General features: G+C 39.9%; 1 protein-coding gene across 17 annotated transcripts in view; it reads left to right on the top strand.

Moving 5' to 3' along the window:
• The window catches only part of ptprt (protein tyrosine phosphatase receptor type T), a 345,765-nt gene that overhangs the window by 206,093 nt on the left and 123,511 nt on the right, over positions 1 to 16,161 (top strand). For 11 of the 17 annotated variants that reach the window (XM_054732036.2, XM_054732027.2, XM_054732015.2 and 8 more), the window contains exons 15-16: positions 9,469 to 9,505; positions 12,742 to 12,798. In XM_054732036.2, coding sequence (XP_054588011.1) covers positions 9,469 to 9,505; positions 12,742 to 12,798 — 94 coding nt within the window. The remainder of the gene's footprint in view (positions 1 to 9,468; positions 9,506 to 12,741; positions 12,799 to 16,161) is intronic. The other 6 variants (XM_054732046.2, XM_054732052.2, XM_054732071.2 and 3 more) reach the window with 2 other exon arrangements.

Consider the following 16,161-nt stretch of genomic DNA (forward strand, 5'->3'; position numbering starts at 1 on the left):
ACAAGTGACAGGGTGCTATTATCAGCATAGAATGAAAAAAATCTTAACTGTTAGGCAAACATTGCTCAGGACTATTTTGTTAGCAAAACTAGCTGTTAGCTTAGCTCTTACCCTCCAATCAAAAGACAGGAAATACCTGATGTCATTGTGAGGAGGCAAATCTGGAAGCTGATTGGTTAAATAAAACTGCTTCCCTGTTTTACAGTATAACTAACGAGGGCCTGCTCTACTGATTCTGAGGACCCTGGGCAGATTAGACTCCCCCTGGCAACAGTAGAGGCCGAAATCTGATTGGACGAAACAAAAAAAATCCACTGACATCTACGCGCTGTGCAGCCACAAGAACTGTTCTCATAAAGTAAATTAATACTATTTCATTAAACAAACACAATTTAACTTGTAGATACGAGTCAGTAATTCTGATGATGTGAAGGCGCGGTCTGTGGGTTAGAATAAACCACTTTACTGAGCTAATTAAATGTAAATCTAGCTCTAAATAAAAGCAGGTAGGAGTGTGGAGCAGCAGCAGGTGGAACGCCGAGCTGAAGTGGTTTCTGCGCTCTACTTAACCTGCTGGACCTCTTCTTGCTGAAAGAGAAACAGCAGCATTAAAATATTTTAGTCTTTCAGCTCAATCTTCATTACAGGCAGCTGCAGCGAGGATGTGTGAAGGTGATATTTTGTCAATCAAGGATTTAACTTATCTGCAGTCTCCACAAAGAGCTGTAATTTTCCTCTTTTCCCTGCTGTCAGCCATGTTTTACAGAGTAGGTGTCACCTTTCTTTCCTGCAGCAGCAGATGTGTCTTGTAGCAGAGAAACGACTCATTTACATGTTGGTAGACGCCGCTTGTGTGTCGTAGTTTGATCTGATGGATGAAAGTGTTTCTCATTCTCCGCCAATCTGGGATAATCCCACCAGTTTTCCATGCTCCTCTGAGATCCACCTGTCCATCAAGCAGAATGTCACTCCTTCTTCTCATTTTTTTCATTTTCTGTCGCTGCCTCTCAGGAGAACCTTTAGAGGAAATAGTTTTCTCAATCCACCCACTCTTCAGCTCGTCACAGATTTTTTTAATTTTTTGACAGAAAACACAGTTAGATGGTTTTAATGTTTAATCCTTAACTCTTAGATTGGTTCACTCCGTACTCATCTACTTCAGCTAAGCAGACTTGTTTTCCACTCGTTTTCCTTACTGTTTTATTTTCCAGCTCTATTTCCCACACTTTCGTTTCCTCAGATAAATAATCATTTTACCTTGATTTTCCAAAACTTGTGAGTCTGAAACAATTTCCAAAAGAACGTTTTCTAAATGTTAATATATCTGATGAAGCTCTCTGGTTCAGAGAAAACATCACTCATCTCTGTGAGTCTTTGCTTTTTCACCTCCCACTTTGAGCTCCTCCCCATGATGCTGATATGACCAACGAGGTGTTTTTAGAAATAATTTACCTCAGGGATAACTCACCTGGGAGGTACGATTGTCTTTCTTTCAAAACTGAAAATAAACCATTTCAATAGTTAAATGTACCTTTTGAGAGATGGAGTTGCCTCACCGGACAAAGGAAGTGAAGAGTTAGTCACAGAGAATTTGAAAAAGGAAATTTAAAATTTAATGTCTAAAAATCTGTGAAAAATTTATAAAAAGGCCTAAAGAATAGGAATGATTGATGTGAGGAGGGAAAAAGACAAAGTCTGATTGAAATTAGGAGATTTAACCTTTTTCAGACGCTGGTATCAGACGTGGCCAACAGCTAGGGCCATGTATGGGGTGGGGTCAAATGTAGGGCGGGGTTAAGGATGAAAAATGTCAGCTTTTCCTGATAAAGTGCATCATTTTTTATAAGAATATCCCAGTTGTAATAGCAGACATAAAGCCACTATTACTTTATTCATGACTTTAAAAAAATGTTGAATAAGGAAGACTTTTTTTTAATTACATTGATTTCGAGCCAGTAGTGTGCCACGTACAGAATAATTTTAACAGAACATATAAAAGACAGTATCTGCATGTGATATATTGAGAAAATTGCAACGGTTAACATAGAGATAGTTATTATTAGCAATAGTATTAGTAATATTTAGTATTAGTAATAGTTAGTAATGCATGGATCTTAAAGAGCAGGACAAGTGTGCCTCAGAGTCCTTCTCCACCCACGTATCAATTTTAAAAACTGCAACATTAGTAGGCGTTGCCTGGCGGACCGAGAGGGCGGAGCCGCGGCAGTGACGAAGACGATGGGTAACGAGACGATGCTAGCTCCCTTCACTGTGAGCAGTCATTAGAAGTGGAGGACGTTTCTCCCCCTCCTTACCCAGACACTCGAGAAGAAAGGGACCAAGTCTATTTGGAGGAGATAAGCGGACCTGAGCCTTATTGTTTAGAGCTTGTGAGTTGCCTGAAACTACCGAGAACGACCCAACAGAACCAGCTCTGAATGGTAAGTAGCCGTTAGCCATAGCATTAGATTAGCTGCAGGGTTTGGCTCCACGGCCCTAGAGAGCTAGTATTCAGCATGTTTTAGAGAGTTATCTGCTTCAACACACCTGGTTTTAATCAGCAACAAATAGCTGAGCTGCTTAACAGCTAATCTAACCTGTTAAAGCAGGAAAACCACTGAAACGTGCTGGATAGCAGCTCTCCAGTAGCCCTGGGCTCAAGTTACAGTCTGCTGCATAGAAAGTTATGAAAATACCCCATGAGAAAATTCTTTATTGTGTTAATTTATGTTACACAATCCCAAACAGCCCATTAAAACTGCCCTGATTTCATTATTTATTTACTGATACCAGCTGCTCTCTTGGTCGTAAGTGATCCTCTGGTGTCTGCAGGTGGCCTCCTCTGCTGGTGTCGTCAGGATCAGGAGCTTCCAGAAGAATGTGCCTTTCAACGACTCTTTCCCCCTTATTTGTTATGTTAATTAAATAAATCTCAATTTATATATTTCCTGTTTTTGTCCATGTCCATAAATACTTCAACATGCTTGAAATTAAAACAAGCTTTTAACAGTGAGGTGCTAGTTTAATTAATCACAATAGAGCTAGTTAAACATGCAACAATGTGATAATTCAATTAATGTAATTTATAAATATCCATTAAAATATAAAAACTGGAATCAAAATGAGACATTTGGCAGCACAAAAAAACTTGCCAAACACAATATTTATTATAATAATTGTAGGCAGACAGGAGACAGAGCCGATGGAGGTTCTCAGTCATCGAAGGAATGCTTAAGGCTTTCCAGGAACAGGAGATGTGGTGTCTCTTCTCTCTCTATTCTGCCAGATGAGCTGATAGGTTACAGGTGTGTGAGGACATCCTCATGCTGTCACAACCAGATGACATGAGTTATCAGGTGATCAGCCAGGCTAATGATGAGATGCAGAAAGAAAACAAATCCAGGACAGTGTACAGTAATAACAATAATCTGTGGTGTTGCTCACCTTATGTGCTCTTATAGAGTATTAACGTGTGCCTGCCTCATGGTGTAGAGTCCATATTTTGCTGAGTGTCCTGCAATAATGCAGGTAATTAGTTAATTTACTTTTGATAGCAAAGAACAAAATATTTAATGTAAAAGTTATTTACCAGGTGAGTCAGCTCACACGTCACCACCAAGTGTCACAGGGGCAGAATCAGTAGCCTCCTTCATGATGTCATGATGCAATCACATACGTTTATTTAATGGTTAATATCTTAAAAATTCTGAAATGTTTTAATTTTTTTTACCTTGAACAGTTCACTGAGCTTGCACTGTCACTGAGGTGGAAGCTGAAATAAACAGCAGACACCTCACATCTTGATCTTTTCAGGGGTGTGGAGGCTGCTCTGGGACTTTCTGGAAGATGAATTTCCATCATGGTCCCTGTGTCACAAGACACACAGCGGCTGGGAGCTATATTCTGGCTGGCTATGTAAAAACAAAGCAGCAGCACAATTATAAATGTTTAAAAGAGCATAAAATCACGTGTAACAATAATCTGTTAAACAAATTAAAACTAGAAGGTGATAATAAAATGTTTACATTGACGATTATTAAAAATAATTCACCTTTGCTTCACGTCAGGCTGGACAAGTGCATTCTTGCAGACTACTAAATCAGTCTGACAGCCAACGTCTTGGGTAGATTTAGCCTGAAAAAAAAATAGAAGCACATTGTTGTTGGAGTTTATAAAGTCAGATAATATACAAAAGAAACTGTCCCATATAGGCGCTTTGATAATAATAATAATAATAATAATAATGCAATGAACTTGTATAGCGCTTTTCAAGACACCCAAAGACGCTTTCACACACTCTCACATTCACACACTGCCAGTGATGGTAAGCTACTTGTAGCCACAGCCATCCTGGGGAGGTCTTACAGAGGTGAGGCTGCCATTTGGTGCCGTCGGCCCCTCTGACCACCACTAACACAGGCAAGTTGGGTGAAGTGTCTTGCCCAAGGACACAACAGCAGGATACCCCTGGCGGGAACTGGAATCGAGCCCATGACCCTCCGATCATGAGGCAACCCGCTCTACCACCTGAGCTAAATGCTGCCCCAAACGCTTTATAACATTCCTAGTGTGTGATTGCTATTATAACATAAAAGTCAGTCACATATGATGTGAAGAGAGCCTGAAATGCGACCTCCTGAACAGAATTCCTTACAGAATCTGGTCACTCTGTGGTGTAAAGCTGGATTTCATGTTGTAATGCTGTCTGTCAACTAGTTAGAGCCACTGTTAGCAGAATTACCGACTGACAAAACAACAACCCGAATTTTCTCCGAGCCTGACAGTAATAGTCATGTGGACCGTTTCGTCAGCCAGGGCTTCGAGATATGTTCCTTATTCACCGCTGATTCTAAACTTACATCCCATTCCACATTTTGTGAACTTGACAAATCAGCCCAAAGGCAGTGCAGACTGATATTAGCTAAATTAAGTGAACCACGTCTCTCAAACTTTGCGTTTAGGCAGGGAATTGTCTTTAGAAGATGTTTAAACTTTTATTTAGCGTACCCACCTCAGACTGGAGCCCGCCGTGGTGGGGGAGCAGAGTCGGTGGGCTGCATCTAAATCGTGGAAGAGCCACGGTGGGCACGGCCTCCCTCTTCAAACGGAGACATGCAGAATAACCCAGTTCAAACTCCATCATGTTGGCGAAGGAATCGCTGGTAAAATGCTGGTTGCAAACTACAGCACCAGGTGGGAGCTGACTGTCTTCCAGACACGGACTGCGCACAATCACTGGTGCCTAATTTCTAAGTCCAGTGGAAAGGAGTGCAACCCCACAGAGCCGCCGAACCCACTACACCTTCTCACCATACTAACACGATATGGAACAGTAAACCCGAACTACTTTCCTAACAACACTAACAGCCAAACACTAACTAAACTACAATATCCAACATCCAAGCTAACACTAAATAGGTATGTATAACACTAAAAGCTATGCTAACGATTAGGATATGCTAATGCTATATGCTAATGCTGAACTACCGCTAACCTTCCTACACTCGCTTGCAAATCCAACTCCCAACTCGCCATAAGGCGTGGCCGAGACTCTCGATGCTTTTATAACTTTGACAAAGAGCCGCTACGTAGTACTCTACTGGTTTACGTAGTATCTTTCTCTTTAGCCATTGGCTAAAGTGTATTCAAAATGACTCAAACTCTATGTTTCAAGCTGAAGGTGGCACTATACTGTAGTATTTAGGCAGAATTTTTAATTTTTAAAGAAAATGCACCAAAATGCCAAAATAATGAATACACACATTTAAAACACTATTAGACACTCATTTATACAGTTCATCAGCAAAAAAAAGTTAATTTAGACGCTACTTGCTCTTTAATAAAACATACTTAGTTTCCAGACCAACTCATCTAGACTTGCTTACATAGTTTCTCACTAATATTACATTTTATTTTCTGATTCCCAAGAACCACAAATGTAGATGCTATTATATCAGGTGTCAGTGTGTTTACAAACCATGTTTTTTGTTGTCTCTAGATCATTTTAACAGTAAACACAAGTCTATTCAAATCCTTTCCTGGGTCAAAATAAATTTTATCACCAGCAAAAGTAAAATAAATATCTGTCATTTACTGGCACGAAGACTGACATGAAAATAGCATTGGACCAATGACCGATCCCTGTGGAGCTCCACAGTTGACTGAGCTCTGACACAATCCCCTCAGTCTGTACGCAGTTTTCTGTTTTGAGCCAAGTAAGAGGACTCAACACCTTCAGATAAAGAGGAATTTGGCAGAAGCATTGAGGAAATTTAAAATACAGTAAATTATGATGACTCCTCACAATAAAACACACCTGGTAAATGGATAAAACACAAACCATGAATACTAGAGAACGTGAGGGATCGAGGACAACAATGGTTTTAAACCAAACAATGAGGGGATAAAAAAACAGAAGAGGTAGAATAGTTAGAGGGGAAAGACTGAGGCGGCAAAAAAGGATGACGACGGTGAGAAATGGGGCAAGAAATGGCACAAAAACAAAAGGAAGCTGTAACATGCATGGAGAAACATGCTCCTCCACGCTGAGAAAATGCAGCCAGACACCTTTCTTGACAAGTCGAAAGCCTCAGGGGTTGGCCAAGGTGCTCTGACAATCAATGTCATTCACCACACACACACACACACACACACACGCACGCACGCACGCACACACACACACACACACACACACACACACACACACACACACACACACACACACACACACACACACACACACACCACCGAGTGCCTGTTTTTGAGTTTCTGGGAAAAAGGTTTTACCAACTGACAGTCTGTGTCAATCAGGATGCACTCCGATGATTCCAAATTCCCTAAATGCACTTTTATTCTTTGTTTCTGGTGTGTGTGTGTGTGTGTGTGTGTGTGTGTGTGTGTGCGCCCGCTGGTGGGTAGTTACATGGACTTGTCACAGGCTTTTCCTTTTCCATGCAAGTTTTGAATCATCGCCTTGTGAAAGCTTCACTAGAATCTTTTCTCGTCAACAAAAACGTTCAGGATCGATTCATCTGGCCTTTTTGGTGAATCACCAACTAAAGCATGTTTGTGGTTGAAACTCCTTCCAGGCAGAGAAAACACTCAGCTACATCTGAGAAACCAGATAAAATGACCACAGAGAAATGTTTCTGCGTAGAGATGAGGACGCTGGCATTAATCGAGTTGAACACAATAATCTTGACAGGACATGGTGCCACATTTGTAATCGTTTTTCCTGTTTCTCTGTCGTTTATCGAAGTTGTCAAATGTCCTTTGGCCTTCTTGCTGTACAAATTGAAGTTTCAACCTTTTATCAAATGAACCCTTAAAAAAGCAGTTGTCAGCAAAAGGGAAGTGTGGTTATTTAAGCTTGAAACAGTTCAGAAAAACCTTCATTAGACCTGAAAATTAAAGGTGGACGTGGTTTAATGTTGAGGCAGCAGCTGCTGCTGCAGTCGTCATAGTCATGTTAGATGAAGACAAATGAGCCGAAGTGATGAAGGCCAGCCTCGGTACCAGACAGGTACACTTACTGGTGACAGCACATCACGGGGGAAAGAAAAGATGAAAAGAGCAGCAATGAAAGAAAGCGCATGCCACTTGGGGTGGTGACAGCTCATCAGAGAGAGAATGACAGGAACGTTCGAAGGTCTGAACTCCAAAACATCCAGCTGAGAGAGAGCTGAGACCTTCTGCAGGTTGACTGTTCAATCTTTTGTTTATCACATCAACTACATTTCATATGAATACAAATCAGCTTTAATTCCCATAATTATAATGAATTTAGAAGCATTTCAGTAAAATAAAAGAACATGACTTCCTGAGCGTCTGACAGACCTTTTTAATTTATCATAATTAAACTCATAACTGAGGTAAATAATCGTAAACCTCTGAATCATAACAAATCACTGTGTCCTGTTAGAATTTCCTTCTTAAAGGTATATTATTACAAACTAAATTCAGAACAATTTAAATCTATTTTTGACTTCATGGCTGTTTTCATTCTTCTGTAGGTATGAAGGCTCACCAACCCTTTAACACCTAATTGGATTAAATTTAATTGGTGAGTCAGAAAAAATAAAACTGGTTTTATTCAAATATGCATTAAAACACGTTAAAAATCAAGTAAATAAAAAAGTAAATTATAATAAAAATTTTATGATTTAATATTAAGGACTAGTAATGGTTAAACAATATAAAATATGTGTTCAGACATTTTTATACAATTTAAAATAAACAATGTTACAACAGCAATACGTAGATTCCCCAGTAGGTGGCATATTTATGTTTGTCTATTTATTTGACTATTGTATCCAAAGCAACGTAGAGCATGTTGTGATCTGTGTGGGGGAAACCGGAGTACCGGGAGGAAACCCACACATGCATGGGGAGAACATGCAGAAAGGCCGCAGCCGAAGTTCGAACCTGCAACCTTCTTGCTGTGAGGCAACAGTGCTAACAACTGCGCCACCATACAGGTTTCTGAGGAACGTGCTAATCCTGTTAAAGAAGTAGAGCCCTTAGCAACACAACTGTAATGTCTGCTGTGATTTGTATTTTCAGATTTATCAACTAAAACTTTACTTTAAGATAAACGACCCACACTTGTATACAGTAGCACCTTTCAGAGTCTGAGGACTCTAAGGCGCTTTACTACAGTGTATCATTCATCCATTCACACCCTGTGGTGATGAGCTACAGTGTAGCCACAGCTATTCTGGGGTGAACTGACAGAGGTGAGGCTGCTGAACACCACCAGCAGGTGATGGGGGATTAAGTGTCTTGCCCAAGGACACAATGGTAACATTCTCTGGAGCGAGCCAAGATCGGTCCTACAACCTTCCAATTACTGGACAACTCATTGTAAAATCCAAAAATTAGAATTAATCCAAGTCACGAGAGAACGAGCAGAGATAAGCGAGGGCTAGAGACTACCAGTCAGTAGTTAAGCATCCAGCGTCGAGTCATGTCCACCTTCCTCCTTATAAACCAGCCCGCTGATCAGCTGATTGGAAACAGCTGTTGCTCCATCTCCTGAAACCAAAACACTCAGAGATAGTGAGATGATGAGACGAGTACTCACCCCGGCTCATGACAGTGGAATCCGCTTCCCCAGGACCTCAGATCTGCCCCAACTCTAGTGTTGTTTAAATCAAGACTTAAAACCCTAATGTACTCATCAGCCTTTCAATGAAATGTTTCTTATCACGCGTCGTCTTTGCCGTAATCTGCACTGTAACTTTGTCTTCTCCTTTAGCTCTAAACTGTAATTCTATTTGTGTGTATTTTAATTTGTGTTTTTACATTTTTATATCATGTCCTGATAATTGTAAAGCACTTTGAATTGCCTCTGTGTTTGAAATGTGCTCTATAAATAAAGCTGCCTTGAGTGATTTCTGATTTATTTGTTTGTCTTTGGTAACTGAAGGCCTGACTCGGTTGAACATCCTGTTTCTTTTATCTTCTCAGGAAACTAAAATCAACTGCGTCCGTCTGGCCCACAAAGGTATGAGCACCCTTCCACCGACACTCCTATCCTGACCTTTGACCTCCTCCCCGGAGGACTTTATTTATTAGGTTATTATGAACACATGTTTCTGTAGACTGATGAGACGAACACTCACACAAACTACTGAAAAAGGCCATCCTGCATGCTTTCATAGCTTCTCTTCTCTCCTCCAGTTGTCTCATCTTCTCTTTTCTCTCATATTTTCTGTTATTTGTGGTTTGTCCGCCTCTCTTCCTGCATCTCTGCTCTCATCCATGTTGCCTCCTACAGACTCCTGTTGAACCAGCATCATTAGACCCGATGGATGAATGCTAAAGCCTGCAGAAGCACCCTCCTCTGTCTCTCCATGTCTCCAGTCTTTATCTGTGGCTCATCCTTTGCAAATGCACCCATTTGTGTGCTGGTCAATGTGCTTTGAAAGCTTTCTCAGCTCGCTATTGATTTTTGTCACCTTCTTTTTTTTCCATCCAATTTTTCATCTGCATCAAGCATTGATTTGATTTTTCCACTCCTCCCGTCTCTTTCTGTCTCATCCACACTACATCAGGCTTTTATGGCTCATTTCTGCACATTTTTCTCCTTTATATCATTTTTTTCTGACTCCATCTTCTACACCCAGAGTTTTCTTTCTTTTTTTAAGTGCTGAGTAATTTGGGTGTAAACACAGTGCGCTGACTGTTGGGAAAGACACTTTTTTACTTTGATGCTGTCCACTTTTAAATCAGCAGCCGTTTTTTATTTTAAGTATTTCAGGAGTTCCACAAAACTCTAAATCTAATTTTCATTATCTTACAAAAGTTCTGAGGCTGTGCAGATGGCTAATTTAATTTTCTAAGAACAAACATTTAAACCTTCCTGTCAGCTGACCTCAGCAGCCCTCACTCAGATCGGTCCATTTATTGGGTAGAATTTATTTAATCATCATTGGTGGAGCAGCAAATCAAAGAACCAAGGTTTTCTGCAAATGAAGCCTCTGCAGAGCAAAATGAACGTGAAAAACAGGATGAACAGGATGGTAGCACTTGTGATAATCACTAAAGAAGCTCAGAATGTAAAATAAACTAACACAATGAATCAAGAGCTTTCTACAATTCTAGATTTTTTTTGGAATTTTTCATACTTAAGGTCAAAGATTTCCTTTAGTTTCAAACTCAAACAGCTCAGGTTTACTTTGTGTTTGAGCTTCGTTTCTTTATTGGCCTCCATCTTGGCCCTAAGAAACATGTCCTATCAGCTTAAAATGAAACCTTTTCATGTTTCTGTCAAGGAGAGTCACCGTCCTCCTCTGTGCAAATAACAAGGCTTTCATTCTGACTAGAGACCACAGCAGATGTACCGATCAGACAAGTGAACCACATGTTTACAGCATTAAACTTTTACTCAATGATAAAAAAAAATCCAAGTTTCTGAATTGGATTTAACCATAAATTGTCCTCTAGTCTGACTTTAAGTAATCTTTTACTTGTTGCAGTTGCATCATGAAAACCTGGTTCTTAGGCAGAATTCAGCTGGTCAGATTATTTATTTACTTAGCCTGTGAAAACTCAACCAGATACCAGTATCGTAGTGCTTTGATCAGGCATCATGAAAGTTGTTTAATACTTTAAAGATCTTTTAAAACGACCAGTAAAAGAAACTTAAGGCTGAACACATTTGATTCTGAGATGAAGATGTGTTTTCTGGAGACACACAAGCGTGACAAAATATGAACATTTTCAATAGAAATTTCGGTAACACTTTACGATAAGGGTCCCTTTATTAACATTACTTAGTGCATTATTAATCATTAATAAACCATTAAATAAAGTGTTAACTACTGCTTTTTTGCATTACATAGCATTACTAAACATATTATTTAATGCATTATTAAGCAGTTACCTAAAGTCTATTACTGAACCTAAGGGTCCAAAAGTCATTCAATAATCATTAATTATGGTTAGGCAATGCTTAAGTAATGCTTAGGCATCTATTAAGCATTTAGAAAGTGTTTCCAAATGGGATCCATGTTTTTACTTTACCTAAGGTCAGGTAAAGGCTTCCTGATGACAAACACAGTACAGCATTAGTAGGACATTAATTAATTGTTTATTAATACCCATCCAAGTAACAGCTAAAGAGCAGGGTAGAATAAGTGGATGCATTAGTTGGCTGTTACTTATTGCTTATTTGCTGCAAATACACAACCACAATTAATGATAACTTTAATAATTATTAAGCGTTAACACATTAACTAACATGGCAATTAATACACATGATGCAAAAATAATGAAATAATGCAAGTGTTATTTAAAGCTTAATACTGCATTTTTCTAAGGTTCAGTAATAGACTTTAGGTAACTGCTTAATAATGCATTAAATACTGTTTAGTAATGCAATGTAATGCATAAAAGCAGTTGTTAACACTTTATTGAATGGTTAATTAATGCTTAATAATGCACTAAGTAATGTTAATAAAGGGACTCTTTTTGTAAAGTGTTACCGAAATCTCAGATTTGGATCTCACCTCACTTTTGTCTGGCCGAGACTTTGTGGGCTACAAAGTTCCTTTTATTCAAGCGTTTAATTTTAAATGTACCAAATCCTCCCAAACTTTGTCTCAACTTTCTGACATACGGACCTAAATGGAGACTGGTTCGAGATGAGTTCCAGATATCTTTCAGTGACATTTCAAGACAATAAAAAAAGGTTGTCATGACTTGAGAACTTGTCTCAGGGAAAGCGAGACCCTCGAACATTCTGAGACATTTTGGAAGCCTCTTAAGCGTTGTTCTGTCTCCGCTCAGAGAGAAACCGGTTTGAACCTGTAGTCAGCAGAACACAAACACCAGATTGTTTTTACTCAACATTTTCATGTTTTTAAATTCCCATTTTCTATATTTTTTCCATCCTTTCATTTCTACTTTCTTCCATTTCCTGCTGCCTTTAATGAACATGTCCGACCCAGCGGGCTCCTAACCCAAACACAGCATCTGCATTCTCACACCATTCCTCTGGTTTTGGACACATTCAGTACATCTCAGGGCCTGTTCCAGGTGCTGGGCCGCTCCTGTTTCGGCTAAAACACCCAACGTGAGAGTGCCTTCTCTCACCAATGCTGGAAATCTGATGAAATAAACCCATTTTTCTCTTTTCTTAGACTTTTTTCTTCTTTCTTTTCCTTTTTGTTGTTTGTTTTTGTCTCTCCCCTCTCTCTCTCATGCTTTCCGGCGGGGACGTGCGGCCCTTGGCCTTAGTGGTAATAGGTAGGGGACAAATAACAACGCCGTACATTCTAGTCATCCCAAGCGAAGGTGATTATTGCTTTCTAGGCAGAATATCTTCTTCCCCATGTTATGTCACCAAACAACCATAAACACGACGCAACACACATTCATTTGGTTGGTCCTTCCTCTTCACCTCCCCTTCCTCCATTATTTTGCCCTTTTCTCGGTTTTCCTCCGTTTCTTTGCTCCTCGGTTGTGGTTGCTCTTCATCATCGTCATCTGTTTGCATGTCTGCTCTGCTTTGACTGTTGCTGACTGTGGTTGAGCTCCTCATGTATGAAGGAACATGTCTGTGAAATGTTTCTGAAGTAGTCCATTTTTATGTTATCCTGTAAAACCTTTTCACATTAAAAAGACCAAAATGGGCTTCAAACAAAAATGACACTAAGAATTTCAGGTGAATTTTATCTTTTAATTATGTTTTTCATGTGAGGATCTGGGTGAGGCATGTCGAGCTTTTAAACTTTATTGAGCTCTTTGTTGAAACAAGCTTTCTCACCAAACCATCCCATCCTCTTCCTCTAAACGGGTCTCAGTTGCACTGAATTACATGTCAGACATTCATAAGTTTAGATTGCCCTAACATCATCCGTGGATCAGATTCAAAGCTGCGTTCTAAGTTTTGGAGCATTACAACCTCAGACCTGTTCCTTCTCCGTTTGGTCTCCTGTATTTATAACCATGGCCTGACCGGGGGAGGCTTAGTAAACTAAATTCTTACTGTACTTCCAAACCTCTGCACATTTTGTTTGAAGAGAGGAAACGCTAAATCTTTGAGCATTAAAAATGATTGTTGTCTTAGTTTGGAAATCTACTAGAAACTGGGAGCAGTTTTAGTTGGATGCTAAAAACAGAAAGTAAATCTGTGAAAAAGGCCCCAAAAAGTCATGATACCAATTAAACTAAATATAAATTGCAGCACTGACGTTTTTTTTAGAAACAAAACCATAGTTTTCATACACAAAACATAGTTTTAAAGATATTTGTCAATAAAACGTTGGGTGAAATTTTCATGTCACGCAGCTAAAAAAGGTCTTTTGACATTGTTGTGTAAAAGTTTTACATAATTCCCATTAGGGCTGAAGTGAATCAATGAATGATCCGAATGGTTAAATTCATTAAATTCCTCGATTGAAAGCTTTGTTAAATGTGCACACCACGGTCTTAACACATTTAACTGGTGCACTATGTGGTGAGCTAGGTGCTGTGGACGAAATTTAATCCATTGTTTATCCTTTTATTATATTGCAGCGGACCACAGTCTTGTTTCACTTGAAATGTCGTCAAAGAGAATATTTGATTAATCGATCGAGGATTCAATAGAATATTCAAATACTATGATATTTGGTAGCTGCAGCCCTAATTCCCATAGTACATCCTCCTGAACAGCCTCAGCCCAGAGAAAGGTTTTTTGTCCATCAGGACTGACCAGCTGACCGCTAGTCTCGAACCCTTTTCAGATAGACATTCTGGAATATGTGTGGACAATTCAATCCAGTTTTTAACCGGAACTGTGGTTTCAGACACACCACTTTTGTACCGGAACTTGTCCTTTCGGCTGCCTTCACACAGCAGGGAAAAGTTCCAGATGTCATTTACCCAAACAAAGTCATTCAGTCAAACATGGCAGACGAAGAGATAGAATTCCTCTCACTGATCGGACTTAAGTTAAGCATAATTCTGCGCACACAAAGACGCATAAGAGACCTGGATGATGAAGCTCAATGGTTAAAAGGAATCACTGAAGCGGTGTGAAGCGCTCCGTCGCGCGTCTAGACGGTACCGTAGGAGGCGAGCTGCCATGGTTTGCCGCATGCTACAGCAGCGGGCTATCTAGGTGCGCACAGCGTCCCCCGGTCCCCTCCTGCTCCCCCTCCTCCCTGTCCGGAACTCAACCTCACCAGTCTGAAGCAGCCACCTTGTCCGTAACAAGTCCGGACCTGTTACTAGGGGCTTCGTCCGGTTTAATTACAGAAAACGTTATCCGGATGTTTGTATTCAGACACAAAGGTCTTACGGACAGAGTCCGGAACATTTCCGTTTTTCATGGCCTGTCTGAAGGGGGCTTCAGTGTGTTGCTGTTCTCATTCTCTCGGACCTCAGAATCAGCAGAACTGATGCTATGAAGAATATTTAATTATACAAGAGCTGAAAAGTGGATGGTGCATAAAAAAGCATCTCGATGTCAAAGTGAGTCTTTGTTTGTTTGAACTGCTGAGATGTGAGCATGAAGTCATCCAACAATATGAAGCTCTACACAGTGACCAGAAAAAAGCAGACAGATCAGAACCAAACCAAAACGAGACCCGTCAGCGTCACACAAACATTAAACAGGAAGTAAAGACCAGCTCTCTGTAGTTCACAGGGCTTACCAGTATGTCCAGCTTGACTTCATTTACATTTGACATTTAAGCAGGGCCGGCCCAATCCTTTATGGGGTCCTAAGAAGATTTCCTTTTGGGCCCCCCATACCAACATGTCAACATCAGATGAACATACGCTCTACCATTAGTGTCTTGTAATTATCTTACCGCATACAGATGCTATTTTAACTTTACACGAGTAGCGATCCAACAAAGTCCAATTAAATAGCTTTTTGAAAAGCAGTGTGCTATTTGAGTGTGTTATATTAATCTGATCTGAAATCATAGTCAACAGCAGAGATCGGGAGCTGAGCGTTGTTGTCCTCTGATATGGAACAATGAGAGATACTGATTGGGACATCTATAAGTCTGACTCATCGACATATAAAAATATGGACATAGCACGATCATTTGTTAGCGCTGAAGTCACGTGGCTCTGATGCTCATTAATTTGTCAGAATTGAAGCATTTCATTCCACCTAAACAGAAGAGTTACAAAAACATTCACCTCCATCAGAGTTGTCATGAATGTAAACTAGATCTATTAAACCTAAAATGGGTTTTTGAACCAGGCTGTAAGCATGTTTATTTCTTCTGTGAAATTGGTATTTTTAACATGGGAGTCAATGCATAAATTAAAAAAAAGATTTACTGTATGGAGTCAGAACTTAGCTATACAACAACAATAAGAAAAAGAGCAAAAATATTTTAGTTGGAAGAATTCAAGCTCACTATCACCCCCCTAACCCTTGTCATTGGCACATTGCTGTTACGTGTCAGCTTCAATTCCCGTTCCCATTAGTCCTTAAGTCAGGTGTAATTGAGGATGTGCGGACTCCAGAGCCATGCAACTCTGATGCAACATGTTGCTTTCCTTCGCTGAGAGTGTGTGACTGCATGTTAAAGGTGGAATATTGAATAAATCATGTCTGGATTGTTTGTTTTGACTTGCACTGCCTCTGACTTACTTTTCCTTGCAACCGACTCTTTTTCTTTTCGAGTAGTGACAAGCTGTTTGCTGCTCACT

This window comes from Nothobranchius furzeri, chromosome 3 (genome assembly GCF_043380555.1).
Source record: "Nothobranchius furzeri strain GRZ-AD chromosome 3, NfurGRZ-RIMD1, whole genome shotgun sequence".
NCBI lineage: Eukaryota > Metazoa > Chordata > Actinopteri > Cyprinodontiformes > Nothobranchiidae > Nothobranchius > Nothobranchius furzeri.